The sequence below is a fragment of the Tympanuchus pallidicinctus genome, unplaced genomic scaffold, assembly GCF_026119805.1.
Source record: "Tympanuchus pallidicinctus isolate F22 unplaced genomic scaffold, pur_lepc_1.0 scaffold18, whole genome shotgun sequence".
Taxonomy (NCBI): Eukaryota; Metazoa; Chordata; class Aves; order Galliformes; family Phasianidae; genus Tympanuchus; species Tympanuchus pallidicinctus.
This window is the reverse complement of record NW_026294699.1, coordinates 15081151-15095823: the sequence shown is the minus strand read 5'-3', so window position 1 is coordinate 15095823 and position 14673 is coordinate 15081151. Positions and strand designations below refer to the sequence as shown.

Here is a 14673-nt window from a genome sequence, read left to right as displayed (position 1 = left end):
GTAATGAGGGTGTTTTGGGAACAGAAGGTAAACAATGTGCTGGTCTTTTCCCTAGCAGATGGTTGACCCTACTCTAGCAGAAATGGGAAAGAATCTGAATGAAGCCATGAGGATGCTAGAAGATAGTCAAAGGTATATACAGAGAATAACAACCACAAAACAATAGTATTTGTGTGCAAGTTCTAATTATAGATGATATTGTTATTAAGCAAGATGGAATTCATTTTTCTAGTATTTTAAGGACATACTGTATTCTGAAGCTTACACTTACAAAAATTGTTTTTCTCAAATAATAGAATTTTTAAAAATCTGCATATATATTGTGCTCGCTCTGTAATATTTAGGGCCAGTCTGTTTTTCATGTATATTAGATGCTTTCCTGTTACTGTGCAAGTAACTTCTAATGTGCTCACATATGAGAGTTCAACGTTTTCTGTTAAAGAGCTCAAGAAGCAAAATGTGGTAGGTCTTTAACTTAGGCTTAGCTAAACTTACTGCGCTGGAATAGTGTGGAGTCTCCTTCTCTGGAGATATTCAAGACCCACCTGTACCCACCCTGTGGGTAACTTGCGTTAGCAGGGGTTTGGTTGGATTGATGATCCACAGAGGTTCCTTCTGCTCCCTGCGAATCTTTGACTCTGTTTCCTTTTTGGTCTCACCTGATTTATTAAACTGTTTTCAGTGAAATAGGTTGCAAACATATGAATATGTATTTTTGTAAGTCAAGGTCAGTTACAAAACACAAAGTAAATACATAGTTTGTTCTTACGTCTTTTAGAAAAGAGGAGGAAAATGTAAAGAAGTATGCACGGAAGGATATTCCTGGACCTCTGCAAGGCAGGTAGGCAACAAGTATTTTTTTGATAATGCTCTATAACCATTATCATAGGTGTAATATATATGACACCTCTGAAGGTTTACCAGTTCAGGTACTGCAACAACTTTTGTGACAGTTTCTATAGTCATGAAGGTAGAAAGGTAACTAGGTAACTGAAGTCACCTGACTGAAGAACAATGGTGCATATAGCTGTGATTAAGGTTAAATGTAGATATACCTGTGCATAGAATAAAGATTCACTAGAACATACAGCTGGTAAACTAATAACTGAGACTAGTAAGATAGAAAAATTTAAAAACAAAAAAAAATCAATTTGGCACATCCATTGGAAAAGATCATATGGAACTTTTGTGCATATGGCAGAAAAGATAATTGCATCTGAAAACTAAGACTTACATTTTTCATATTCTTCGCTCTAGAAAACATTTACTTTAGAAAACACTGCAAAATTTATTGAACTTTTTATGTACATAAACCAAATTTCTTTTGGATTGGAGCTACTGAATTTTTTCTAAAAATGAAAAGCAGTTTGAAATATATGTGTCTTAAATGGCCTCCTTGCAAGACAATGGTGCTAGCTTTGTTGTTTTTAATGTCTGGTGCTTTTTGTTTTCCCTCACTGGTATACCAGTGGCCAGGATATGGTGAGCATACTTCAGTTAGTTCAGAACCTAATGCATGGTGAAGAGGAAGAGGAGTCTTCACAGGCCTATCGGTAAAGCCAATATGAATATTTGTATGAGAAAAATACCTGATATTATGCTATGTGATTATTACAGAACTTACACTTTAAAATGCTTAAATGTGTAACAATGGCATGCAAACGTGACTTTTTAACGGCTACTTAATTACTTTCCATAGTGAAGTAGTATAATGTGCTGTTCTTGGCTTTCTTAAAATTACGAAGCCTTAAATGAGTTAGGGTTATTGTTAAACTGGGTTGTAAAAGGCAATGATTTCTGATTTGACAGCTCACTCAGCTTTTTCCCTTCTGAAAGTTGTATCAAGTCTGAAAGTCTTATGTACCTTTGAATACCAGCAAGCTCTACAGGGAGAGATAGTAATTGTTTTTAAGGTTTCCATTTTCCTGGATAATTGAAATTATGCTGTATATAGAATATTATTTGAAGTTAACAATTTCAAAACAGTTTGGAGAAGAAAAAACACAAAAAACAGAACTAATGAAAACTTGCCTCTAACAATCTTCATAATAAATTTTCTGAGTTTTCTCAGTGTAAGGAGAAAAAGGTATTTGTTTAATGAACATTCAAGCCACAGTGCAGATAAGGTGCTTAGTTCCAGCTGATTACAATAAACCTTCAATTAGCATAAGGATTTTATTTGAATGGGTAAAAAAGATGAGTTGTTTAAAAAAAAGATGAGTTGTTATGAGCAGTTAAGTGAAGCACAAGTGTTGTCTGTACTAGCATTTCACTGTGTTAATGCACAACAGTGGGAGGGTGTCTGGTATATAATGTATTTCTCTCTGATAAATATTTTATGTTAACAAATTCTACCACTACAGCAAAATATACAAACATAGTTTCTATAATATCATAACTAGTATTTAGTTGGCAATGTCTGTTGTGGCTTGCAGACTTCAAAATGTTGGTGAGCAGGGTCACATGGCTCTACTGGGACATAGTTTGGCTGCCTATATATCAGTATTGGACAAGGAAAGACTGAGGAAGCTCACAACAAGGATCCTTTCTGATACTACTCTCTGGCTCTGCAGGCTTTTCAGGTGAGTTTCTTTGAAAAACTTACACATGACTAGGCAGTAGTAATTCTTTAATGCAAATTCTTTGCTTTTTCAGCAAAAGAAGTCTCTGTCCTGACCTTGTAACTAATCTTTGAAAGGTCTTAAAACACAGAATCACAGAATGGCCAGGGTTGAAGAGACCTCAAGGATCATGAATCTCCAACCCCCCTGCCACATGCAGGGCCACCAACCTCCACATTTAATACAAGACCAGGCTGCCCAGGGCCCATCCAACCTGGCCTTCGACACCTCCAGGGACAGGGCATCCACAACCTCTCTGGGCAGCTGTTCCAGTACCTCTCTACTCTCTCTGAGAAGAATTTCCCTCTGACATCCAACCTGAATCTTCCCTTCCTCAAAACCATTTCCCCTTGTCCTGCAGTTATCGACCCTTTCAAAGAGTTGGCTCCCTTCCTGTTTGTAGACTCCCTTTAGGTACTGCAGTGCAATGAGGTCTTCTTTTCTTGAGGCTGAACAAGCCCAGCTTCCTCAGCCTGTCTTCATAGGGTAGGTGCTCCAGTCCTCTCATCATCTTCGTGGCCCTCCTCTGGACCCTCTCCAACAACTCCCTGTCTGGGGGCTCCAGACATGGATGCAGTACTCCAATGGGTCCTCATGAGGGCAGAGTAGAGAGGGACAATCACCTCCTTGTGTCTACTGGCCACGCTCTTTTGATGGAGCCCAGGATACCATTTGCCTTCTGAGCTGCAAGAGCACACTGCTGGCTCGTGTTAAGCTTTTCATCTGTCAAGACCCTCAGGTCCTTCTCCCCAGGGCTGCTCTCAAGGGCAGTGCGTCTCCTTTTTTCAGATGCTCAATGGCAGGAACTAGTTTGTAATATAGTTGCCATAAAAATCCTGTTAAGATGGCTGTATGGCAGTTAAGGACCAAAGTACAGTTGCAGACATAAGTGGTTGATCATTTAGTTGAATTCTTGTTTCTTAAGGCATATGTTTGTGAGGTCTGAGGTACTTTATGCCTTTGAAACATGTATTCAGTAAACTTCTCCTTTACTGTTCCTGGATCTAGTTCGTTTTTCTTGGTGTGGCAGGTAATACTACTAAAACTTAGAATACAATGTGATCTTTGATAAATGCTTGTTTCATCATATGGTGTAAATATAATGTTCCACAAGAGAAGAATATGGAAATCATCTGTGTGGGGTTGTTAGAGTAGGAAGGGACTCGCTGATTAGAAATGCTTTTTTTTTCTTCCTGAAGCAAAAATAAATAAGAATCCCATTTTATCACTCATGATACTGTAGCTTTCAAAAAGTCATGCCAATACTGCTGACAAGTGTTACTGTAGTGTGTTGTGTGTGTAAGAAAAATGGTTTAAAAAAAAAGCATTTGTGAACAAATGCCACTCTTAAATTTTACAATACTACGTATTTACTTGTCCCACCAACAAATGCTAAAGGAAGGATCTCATATGTAAGTTGTTCATTAAATTTACATATCTACTGTTTCCACTGTTGCTGTTTGCTGTGATTGATGACAGTTGAGGGATTGTCCTCAATTGTCTGTGTCTTATCTTCTCGTTATTTTGCTTGTTTCTTAGTAATCTCAGCCTTTCTCAACAAAATTTCAATTTCCTTCTACTGTGCTTTATCCTGCTCAGATGGTAGTTGTACCTTTTGTCTTTTGTGAACTCTGTCACTGATCAGTATTACTTTAATTACTAAACTGGCTATTGGTTTGTGGGTGTTTTGTTGGTTGTTGTTTTTTTTTTTTTTTTTTTTGTCATACTCAATTTTTCTTACAGGTATGAAAATGGGTCAGCTTATTATCATGAAGATGATCGCGAAGGTCTCCTAAAAATCTGCCGACTTGTTATTCACACATGCTATGAAGACTATACAGTAGAAGGATTCAATGTGCTATGTGCTAAGCAGCCTGTTATATACATTAGTTCTGCAGCTAGAACAGGCTTGGGCCAAGCTCTCTGCAATCAGGTAAAGTAAATCAGGTGGGACTCCAAAAAACCTTAGCTATCTTCACACTGCCTATTTGAAATCTAGATTTTAACAAATATATGCAGACTTCCTGCAAGAAACTGGTGCTTTTTATTGTCAGCAGTCTTGTAAATTTGTTGGGACCAGTGAAAGTTTCCTCTAAATCTGTGTGTCTGCCTGGGATGTACACTGGAGCTTCTTCGAGATTTTTTTCCCAGTGCTACTCTGTTGAGTGAATGCATGTTTCCCCAGACAAGCTGAGCAGTTTCTGCAGTTCTCCTGTTTCTTCCATGCATTTGATAGCTATTGTCAGATCGGTATTCCATATGAGATTACTGTCTCATCGCTGTGTTGTCTTTCAATGAACATAATAGGTTTTTGTACTTTTATTAAATTATTGTATATTTCTGAGACTTACTGTCCCAGTTTGAAGAGTTAATGATGCAACACCTCTCTCTCCCCTTGCGAGAAAGAAGAGCAAGGAAGAGGAAGAAATCTGCTTGAGATAGGAGAAACTGATTTATTAAAAGGAACGTGAGATAATACAGAATGATTCGAGATAATAAATTAGTTGAACCAAAAAGTTAACTGACGGGGAGAGAGAAGCTGAGTCTTTATCAGCAGGCCCTCCACGGCTAGCCTTCCAGAAAAGATGAGAGAACTTCCCCCTAATCTGAAATCGGGAGATCGCTTCTCCCAGAGCTGACACTTGTGAAATAGCTGAGGCTGCTAGAAAGCAAGCATGCAGGAAATACAGTCAACATTGTGCTTAAGCATCAGATGGCCTGCCATGTGATGTCATGATAAGGAATACCGGTAAAACCAGGACACTTAACAGTGATTTATGTGCCTGTTAAAAGAGGGTATGAAGAGAGACATTTTGAACAGTCAAGTCTGGTGTCAGAGTTCAATTTTGATTCTAGGAAAAGCATAACTTCAGTAATTTTATGAATTTATTTAATTTTCTCCCATGGTAAAAACAGTAGCAATGTGAAGGAAAGGACAAAGGAGTTTCAGATAAGGCTTTGATGTTAGTGGAATATCTGCAAGCTTGTAGTGTGAGAATATACATTGTGTTAGCATTGCTTTAGTAATTCTGCTTTTCAAACTTATAAAACATAGGCAAAGGTCAACTTCAGTTATGAAAGATGTTGACTGCAGGGAAATAAAGTTGGTACCAAAGAAGGAAGTAGACAAAAATAACTTGAGAATTAAGTGGTAAAGGTTGTTATCTTTTCAAGCAAAATGTTGGTGTAGTTATTGATTGAAATTGATGCAAAAAATGCTGCTAAGAACTGGTATTTTGCAAACCTTTTGCTTCTGAATACAGACCAGAGATTGCTAATAACACTAGTGCCTCATCTCTTGTTGGTATGGTAATGCTTCCTTATCGGGTGATCACTGAACTTATGTGATGCTGTTTAAGCTTAGACTGTGATAAGTGGTGTATGGGGTTGTAACACAATGGGAAGCACAATGACAGCAGAGGAGCAAGGTCCTAGCCAAGCAGCAAGAGGGGAATTGCTCAAATGCAAATTTGAGCTCAAAGGCTGTGGGCAGAGAAATAAAGGAAAGAAGCTGCTTACTTTCAGAAGGCCTCAGGTGTGCAGGGATCTCCAGCAAGATACCCTTGCTTCCAGTGACAACCCTTAAATGAAGTCTGGTCTTACATGCACCTAAGCTCCCCTGGATTGGCCCTGTCTTCCTACCAGGTGCTCAGTCACCACTTCAATCTGTGAGTTAGCTTTTCTGCTACAATTGTAGGGTACACAATTGGAACTTTGATTACAACTGAGTAATTAGACATTAATTCTGTTTCTGTAAAGTGAAAGTATAAGTACAAATTTGTCTGTAACTGTAGTTATCTTAGTTTGCTAGATCTGTACAAAGTGATATGAGTGTGATCGACTAGATTTCAACTGTCATCTTCCAGGTTAAAGATGTATAAGAGACTTTCATTCTTCTTCTGCCACATTAATCATGAAAAGTTATCTGAAATTTACCTCCTTAGCAAAGGAATAACTTCAAACTTAATAATGTGAATTAAGCAGTGTGCTCAAAGTAGGCAGCTTGTTCTTTGCTTTGAAGTGAGGTGTCTGTGAAGTTCCAGTGGAGTTTGGTCCCTCCAGAAAGCAGACATGCAAGGCTGTCCAAGAAATAGAGGCTTGAGTTTAAGCTCTTCTACAGGGCAGAGGTATCTAATTAGAAATGCTACATGCATTTCAAGAACCAAACAGATGTTGACTGTATGGGGCTGTTTGTTTTCAATTCTCCATATGCTTTCTTTCTTCTACTAATAATTTAATCATAAATTTTAGTAAGATCCTTTTCCAGGGTGTAATACCCAGATTTGTATTATAAAGATTATTTTTTGTCACTTAATATGTATGCATCTGCAAACATTTGAAATGATTCTCCTGAAGCATGTCTGAGTTGCTCAATTTCCATCATTTTTATTGCAGCTAGGGTTACCCCTCTCTTGCATGTGCCATGTGCCTTGTAACACTATGTTTGGATCTCAGCATCAAATGGTGAGTTTGTCTTCCCTAAGAACTTTTTTCATTAATAAACTTTTTCCTGACAACTTCATTGATGTTCACTCCATTTTCCAGCCTGTAACTCTACCATAAACCAAATTTTCTAAAATGCCAGCAGCTTGTGTGTTGGCCTTGTAATATGCTGAGTATTTTTTTGATATGTAGTAATACACATTTTAATCCAATATTTCTAGAACACGCATAGTAGAAGGTATGCTTACAAAGTCCACTGTGTACTTATGTTGTATTTTTCACAAAGGCTTTTTTGACCTTTGTTTTTTTAACCTTTTGAGAAGAAACTGCAAGTCACAACAAAGACATTGAGAACGCCTTTCATAACTTTAGTATGTTGTCCTTTTCACTCATAACACACTTTCTAGTTCAGTGAAAACAAATCTGTTGTTTGATACATATACTTATATATCTTTTTCTTATCGGTAATAGGATGTTGCTTTGTTGGACAGATTGATTAAAGATGATGTTGAGTGTGGAAAACTGCCTTTGTTGCTTGTGGCTAATGCTGGTAAGTGCTGTGGACAGACAATAACAAAAAAGGCATGCTATTTCATATATAAAATCCAAAATAAAAGTACATTGTCTTAAATAGTTTAGTGGCTGCATATCAAGAAATATCAGGAAGTATCTTAATGACAATCTGTCCAGAGGGAGTTTTATTTACCTAAATCAAAATTGGATGATACTGCTACAATTCTGTCTATATCAGATGGTGTACTAATATAACTAAAATTCATCTTAATGTGTGCAAATCTTGTCGAGAGTCAATTTCATGTTAGCAAGTACTAATTTTTGATAGATGTGCCATCAACTTTACTTTTAAAATCTGCATTTTTCTCATGTGAATTAAACACAACTGCCCAGAAGGAAATGGCTTACTTGCTTTGGACTTAAACATAAATACACATATCTAAGACATTAATCTTGGCTCCCATTCTTCCAGTTGAAGTCATACCTTGAAAATATTAAATTAAGAAAAAAAACTTTTTGTATAGGTGCCTTGGTAATTTAGTTTTCACAGTATTTCTAACGTGCACTGGCAAACACAGCTAGCATCTTCAATTTTATCCAGAATATCAGTTGTTCATATCACAATTATATGAATATTGTGTGGTTGACTGTTTTAAATATCTTCCTTCCTATTCTTGTTTGTGACTTTTCTGGCAGCAGTACAAGAGGTCTTCTTATGTAGAGTCCTAATTTGCATGCTCATCCTTTGTTGTTGCATTTTTTCCTTTCCAACAAAGGGACGCCAGGTGCTGGGCACACAGATAAACTTGGGCGGCTGAAGGAACTTTGTGAGCAGTATAAAATGTGGCTCCATGTAGAAGGGTATGAAACTTGAGATGTATATTTATAAAACTATATTCATGTAAAAGTCCAATTGATGAACAACACATAGCTTTATGGCTAACCAGCTAGTGGAAGACCAAAAGGCTACCTCTGTTTTTGCCACATTAAGAATTTAACATGGTTGTAATTTTGCCATTGTATGAGATTGTTTTATGTATACAAGAATAATTAATTGGAGTGATTACTTCAGCATAGGTTATGGGCCACTTTTACTCAGAAGGTAATCTTACCTGCCCTTGCTTTGAAGAACTTGAAATGCAAACAGAAGAGAACTTTGAGACAATTAATGGGAGACACTATATAGTGGTTATTGAGAATGAGAAAGGATGTAGAAGTGCCATTACTTCCATGAATGTCAAGAAGGGTGCCACAAGTGCATTATGCAGCATAACTAGGAGAAAGTTTAAACCAAAAGGAAAAGAAGTTGGAAGAACTCAGGCAATGTTCTTGAGCGCTCCAATGTTCTTATATTTTTTGAGCATGGAGTAGAGGTTCGGTTTCTCTCAGTATTTCATTATATAGCATCATATTTGTATGCCTCTGATTCCAAATTGCTGCTGAATTACAGATATAATTTTGGGAGGGATGATTTCCCTGAAGGTTGGCCACATTTTTAGGATGAAACAGATTTTTGTTTTTGGGTTTAAAACCTTGGAATTTCAAATAGCAACACCTACTGCACAATTCATTAAAATTTTAATTTATGTGTAGGAATAAAAATGACCTCCATTTTCACATTAACGTGGCATATTTGAACTGAATGTTAAAACTGTCTTAATACACACTTAATATGTGCTAATACTGCTTTATTTTTCTAGTGTGAATTTGGCAACTTTGGCTTTGGGTTATGTCTCCTCTTCTGTACTGGTATGTTGTACCACATCTAGAAACCTTATAACACTGTAGACTTTAAGTTATGATCTAATCAAAATGCATATAGTTTATATTCTGCCTGTTGTAATAAAATTTAGGCGGCCACAAAATGTGACAGCATGACTCTTACTCTGGGTTCCTGGCTGGGTCTGCCAGCTGTACCTGCAGTGACACTCTACAGACATGAGGATCCTTCTTTGGTACGTTCAGCTTTTCAGTCACCATTCTCAAGATGTTGAGACTTCAGTTGCAATCGCCAGTAATCTGGCAAAAATTGAGTAACTGAAAAATGTTAATCACAGTTTTGTTTTTTTTTTCCTTTTTTAGTCCTTAGCAGCTGGGCTGACATCAAGTCAGCCTGTAGAAAAACTTCGTGCCCTGCCACTGTGGCTCTCTCTGCAGTACTTAGGCCATGATGGGATTGTGGAGAGGATAAAGCATGCTTCACAGCTAGTAAGCAGCAGCTTGTTAATACATTGATTATGGCCACTTGGCTTCTCTGTGTATGGCCTGAAGAATGTTCCTGATTATCCTCATGGTCTGATTTAACAATCAGCTTCCAAGCAGAAACAAAGTTCAATAAGCAGTACAAGTAATGTCCAGACAGCTATCACAGAACACTGTTACACTCAGAAGTGTTTCAATAATAAGATGTTAATACATATTTTTTATCACTGTATTGTAGTGGAATCAGCTAGAACCCTAAACCTAACATATGAATAAGTAATAAAGGAGAATAGCAATGTTCAAGGGAAGGATGTGCTGTTACTTTGTATATTTCATTAGTTTTTACGTGTAAAATTCTTAATCTTTGTTATTCCTAAATTGTAAAACTGTAACCATCTGTCACTCTTCTATATTAAACATTTTGCCTGAAAACTGCTCAGAGAAAGACTTAATTTTCTTTCTCTATTTGGCATGATACCAATTCTTTTCAGTACTTGAAGGGAATGTATAAACAGAACGGGAAACAACTGTTTACGTGGGCTGACAGTGATAGGACAAGGGGGAATGGTTTTAAACTAAGATGAGAGGTTTAGGTTGGATACTAGGAGGAAGTTTTTCACACAGAGGGTGGTGATACACTGGAATGCCCCATCCCTAGAGGCATTCTGGGCAGCCTGATTGCTGGTTGGCCACCCTGCACACAGCTAGAGGGTTGAAATAAATGATCTTGGAGGTCCTTTTCAACCCAGGTCATGCCATGAATTCAAGTAACAGTAAATTTACAAAGCTGAACAAAAAAGAATCTCAACTCATTTCTTCAAACACAATAGCAACTGCACTGTTTTCAAAGTAAGATCATTACTAAAGTAAAACATTATATATATAGTCCAATACAACATGTGTCAGGAAATGCCTTGTTTATATACAAAACATTTGTAGCTTAAAAGTTTTTAAAGAAATTTGAGAGAGGGACTAAAAGGATGTGGAAAGTGGAAAGTTGCTGTAAAGGTTAGTGAAGAAACTACTGGCATGAAAGACCAGAAGGACAAAATATAATTAGTCATTAAATTGTGTTGGGTTTTTTTTTTGTGTTTTTTTTTTTTTTTTTTTTTTTTTTTTTTTTTTTTGTGGCATCTAAGAGTGATCTTAGCTTTTGTACTAGCCTGTTCATAGTCTAAAACCACTGTAAGAATGTCTTTTTTGGTAATGAAAATAATTTAGAAAGCTATTATAAACAGATGCTATTGTAGCAAAACAGTTTTCTTACATCTACATACTGTGCTTTAGTTAGTCAACTGAGTTGTAGTATCCCTAGGATTTTGTCAACGAACACATTAAGATAATGAAAAGCATTTTGTGTTAGTTGTTTTACTAGAGATAGGAAATGTTTTCCTGTTACAACTTAAATTTATAAAGAAGAACTGAATGGATCTCCCACACTTCATTGGCTTTTGTTTGCAAATAGAAATTATGTTGGTGACTATTTAATTTGTCAGAATGATTTTTGTGTCTTGCCCTTATTTTGTTTCCCTTCTGCTGTTCTCTTGTAGAGTCAAAGGTTGCTGGAAAACTTGAAAAACCTGGATTTCATTAAAACTTCGGTACAGTCTGCATTTAATACTTTGGTTGAATAGTTTAGTCTTGACCTATTAAAAGATACAAACAACTTCTGACTCAAAAGAACCTCTGATTGATCACCTGAGGTGAGCCTTGAGCCAGCCAGAGGAGCACAGCTGAAGGCAATGCAGCTGTGCTGCCAGAAGGGGTGCAGCCAGGCTGCACCCCTCCTGGACCTGTTTAAGAGCTGGCTGCCAGAGGGGAAGGATCTCTTCTGGAGATCCCCTCTTTTGGTGTCTTCTGGTGAGCTCAACCCAAGGGTAAGCTCTTCCACTTACTCTCTTTTTGTGATCGTTGTCTGCTTTGCCTTACTCTCTTGATGATATTGCAATTATAACATCTTGATATCTATTGATTATACACAATTATATTGTGACTATAACATCTTGGTTATACAACTATATATATACTTTTTATATATACTATATATATAAAATATGTATACTATTATACTATTTATTTTACTATCTAAAAATACTATTTATATATAAGTAGTAATTACTTTAAAGATGTTTGGAATCTTTTTTGATTAAATTGAAGTATTCAGTGAAATTATGTAGCTCATTTGTGTGTGACCTCAAGATTGTACTTGTTCCTTCATAGTAAACGCTTGCACTCAGTGGCGCTGACATCCAGAAATTGTCTCCAGACTTCAATTTGATTTCTGTTTAAAACACCTTTTTTATCTTCTTGGTAATACATTTATGAAACTGATAATAGGTTTAGTAAATCATTTTTTTTTAAAGCTCATAGATTCTGACTGCATCTTGCCCATGAGATAATGCTGTAAAACCTGGGAAATTACATGTAAAAGTTATCCTAGCTGACAGTCTTGCAACAGAATTTGTTTTGGAAATTACATCTAATGTACTAATTCCAAATTCAGTTTTTCTGAATGTTCTATTTAACACGCTTTTTTTTTTTAGGATCATTCCAAGTGACAATAATCCTTTTATTGCAAAGGTGTTTTTTCTAGGAGTGTTAGTGGCTTTGAGAGTTGAAGTTACTGTGGCACTTGCCCTTTCTGCCTGAATAAACCTTGCATTTGTAGGATTATGCTTTTAGTTGCTTACACAGGTTGCCTAGTGCATCTCTCCTACCCAAAAATGAGAATCAGTTATCTTCTTGTTATTCCTGGTGGAACTTTCTTGATGTCTCACAATGATTCTGGTGTGATTTTGAAGAAAATTTTCTTTAAATATTAATATCTGAGCATACCTGAAGCTAAATCAACATTCTTTACTAAAATACATTTCTTAGTGAATGTGCGTGGTTCTCCTGCTTTATGATGATCAAAGTTTAGTTGTGCATGTTTTAAGTCGTGATTTATTCTCCACTGTCTGTGCTGAAATGCTTACTCGCATTCCTGAAGAGTTAACTTCTATTTCTGAGATAGTATGAACAATGTTACTGCAGTTAGAACAAAATTTTTTGCTTTGCTCAGCAGTCTAAAAAATTCTTCACTGGTAAATGTTTAAAAAAATATATTTGAAAATATATTTAGTATTTTATTTTTGTTAAGGTTGAAGATGAACTGAGTTCACCAGTGGTCGTTTTCAAGTTCTTCCAGAAGCATTTAAATAGAGGTACATGACTTGCTGCTGGATTATTTTGTTTGGTGGTGATCTGTGTTTTTATTTCTTTGGGGTTTTTTTAATAGATAAATTATTAGGTAAGTTATTACTTGGTAGATTATATATAGTTCACTTCTCTTGTCTAACTTATCCTTAAAAAGGTATACCTGTATCTAGTGATAAAACCACACAGCTTTTTTTTTTTTATAGGTTCAGTATTTTCATAGTGAGTAACTTCTACTATCTTGACTGAAATTTGTGCATGATTTTGATCATGAAAGCAGATTGTTAATCATCTCCCATAAACTGCAAGCTGTGTTTGAAGGTACTGATGAAGGAAGATGTTCTAATGGTTTTTGTTGAGGCTTCCCTTTTTCCTTTAAATGTTTAGTGGCTAGTTGCAAGAACTGCATTTCTCTCCTTTACTGCAGTTTTCTGTTGCATAGTTTTAAAAAAAACAGAATACCATTAGGAACAGTCTCTTAAGTACTGTCATGGGTACAGAAGCCACACTAAACGTAGCTCAGGGCAGAGAACATCCTTGGATGTGCTCTCCCAAAAGAGAATTTTTATGTCCTCTTGGCTACAGCAGAGGATGTTGTGCTGTTTGTGGAGGGTGAGGAGATACCTGGTTGGGTGAGGAACTGACTACTAGAAAACTTTACAGTTTTGCTGTGAGTGTTGACTTTAATACTGTGGATTTTTTTGTGATTCACGTGGGGGAAGGTTTTTGCTTTTCATCTACTTAGTGGCATTACTTACAAAAGAAACATTCATTTTGGATCAGTAAAATGACTTATTTTTACATTGATGCATTTTGTTTGAACAGCTTTACATAGGCAGAAGTCACCCACCTGAAATATAAGGATGTAAAATGTTTGGCTGCCTTCTCCATATTTTGTGTGTATTATGGGCTTTTAAATTCTTACTATTATGTTTGTATAGTTTAAAACAAAAATAAATTGTTAAAAATGAATTTTAAAATGTTAAAACTAAACCTTACTGCGTGCTATGACAACTGATTTCTAATATTTTTTGTTTAATAATTCCTCATTAGTCTGCTTCATGTTCAGTACAGAGTTTAGATGTGTTATGTTACCTAGGAAATGTAATCACCTTTTGTCTAAATTTCAGGTTCTTTTTGTTTAGTTAAGAAAATACAAATCCCCTTCTATAATTCTTGTATTTTTGGATTCAGATCAAACACCACATGCTGCACAGACCTCAGCTATTCAGCACCGTGTAATAAGTAATGAAGGACACATTTATGACGCTTTCAATCAGTGGGTAAGAGATTTTAATTCTTCCGGGGGTTCATCAGTAATAATAAAGCTTTTGGTAGATAAGCTTAGTAATTATTCCTGATCTGATGTCCTTAGCAAAATCAGCTGGACATTTTGGATTATGAAGAAAGATTTGCTCTGAAGCAGTTGTTTTCATGCTTTTTTTTTCTTTATCGTGTAATTCTTACTAATGTTATTACTGCATCTTACACATTTGGTAGTGTTTTGTTTTGCTTGGGCGAAAATGTGAAAACTTCAGATTTCTTTTTAGTTGGCAAAGTACTCCATTGAGTACTTGTTAAGTTGTGAGCAGACAGGCTTTTTTTCCTAGCTTTTAGAATTTTTGGGGGGAAACCTGTGCCCACAGAGCTGAGCACATAACTATTCTAGAACAATTACATAATGATCATGGCATACTCA

At 36.2% G+C, this 14673-nt stretch overlaps 1 protein-coding gene across 8 annotated transcripts in view; it reads left to right on the top strand.

Annotated features, from left to right (window-relative positions):
• The window catches only part of PDXDC1 (pyridoxal dependent decarboxylase domain containing 1), a 29975-nt gene that overhangs the window by 7570 nt on the left and 7732 nt on the right, over nucleotides 1-14673 (top strand). For 4 of the 8 annotated variants that reach the window (XM_052679498.1, XM_052679496.1, XM_052679502.1 and 1 more), the window contains exons 2-15: nucleotides 56-132; nucleotides 779-841; nucleotides 1470-1553; nucleotides 2436-2582; nucleotides 4365-4554; nucleotides 7017-7085; nucleotides 7536-7614; nucleotides 8354-8438; nucleotides 9278-9326; nucleotides 9431-9532; nucleotides 9660-9785; nucleotides 11330-11380; nucleotides 12919-12982; nucleotides 14169-14257. In XM_052679498.1, coding sequence (XP_052535458.1) covers nucleotides 56-132; nucleotides 779-841; nucleotides 1470-1553; nucleotides 2436-2582; nucleotides 4365-4554; nucleotides 7017-7085; nucleotides 7536-7614; nucleotides 8354-8438; nucleotides 9278-9326; nucleotides 9431-9532; nucleotides 9660-9785; nucleotides 11330-11380; nucleotides 12919-12982; nucleotides 14169-14257 — 1275 coding nt within the window. The remainder of the gene's footprint in view (nucleotides 1-55; nucleotides 133-778; nucleotides 842-1469; nucleotides 1554-2435; nucleotides 2583-4364; nucleotides 4555-7016; nucleotides 7086-7535; nucleotides 7615-8353; nucleotides 8439-9277; nucleotides 9327-9430; nucleotides 9533-9659; nucleotides 9786-11329; nucleotides 11381-12918; nucleotides 12983-14168; nucleotides 14258-14673) is intronic. The other 4 variants (XM_052679499.1, XM_052679497.1, XM_052679500.1 and 1 more) reach the window with 3 other exon arrangements.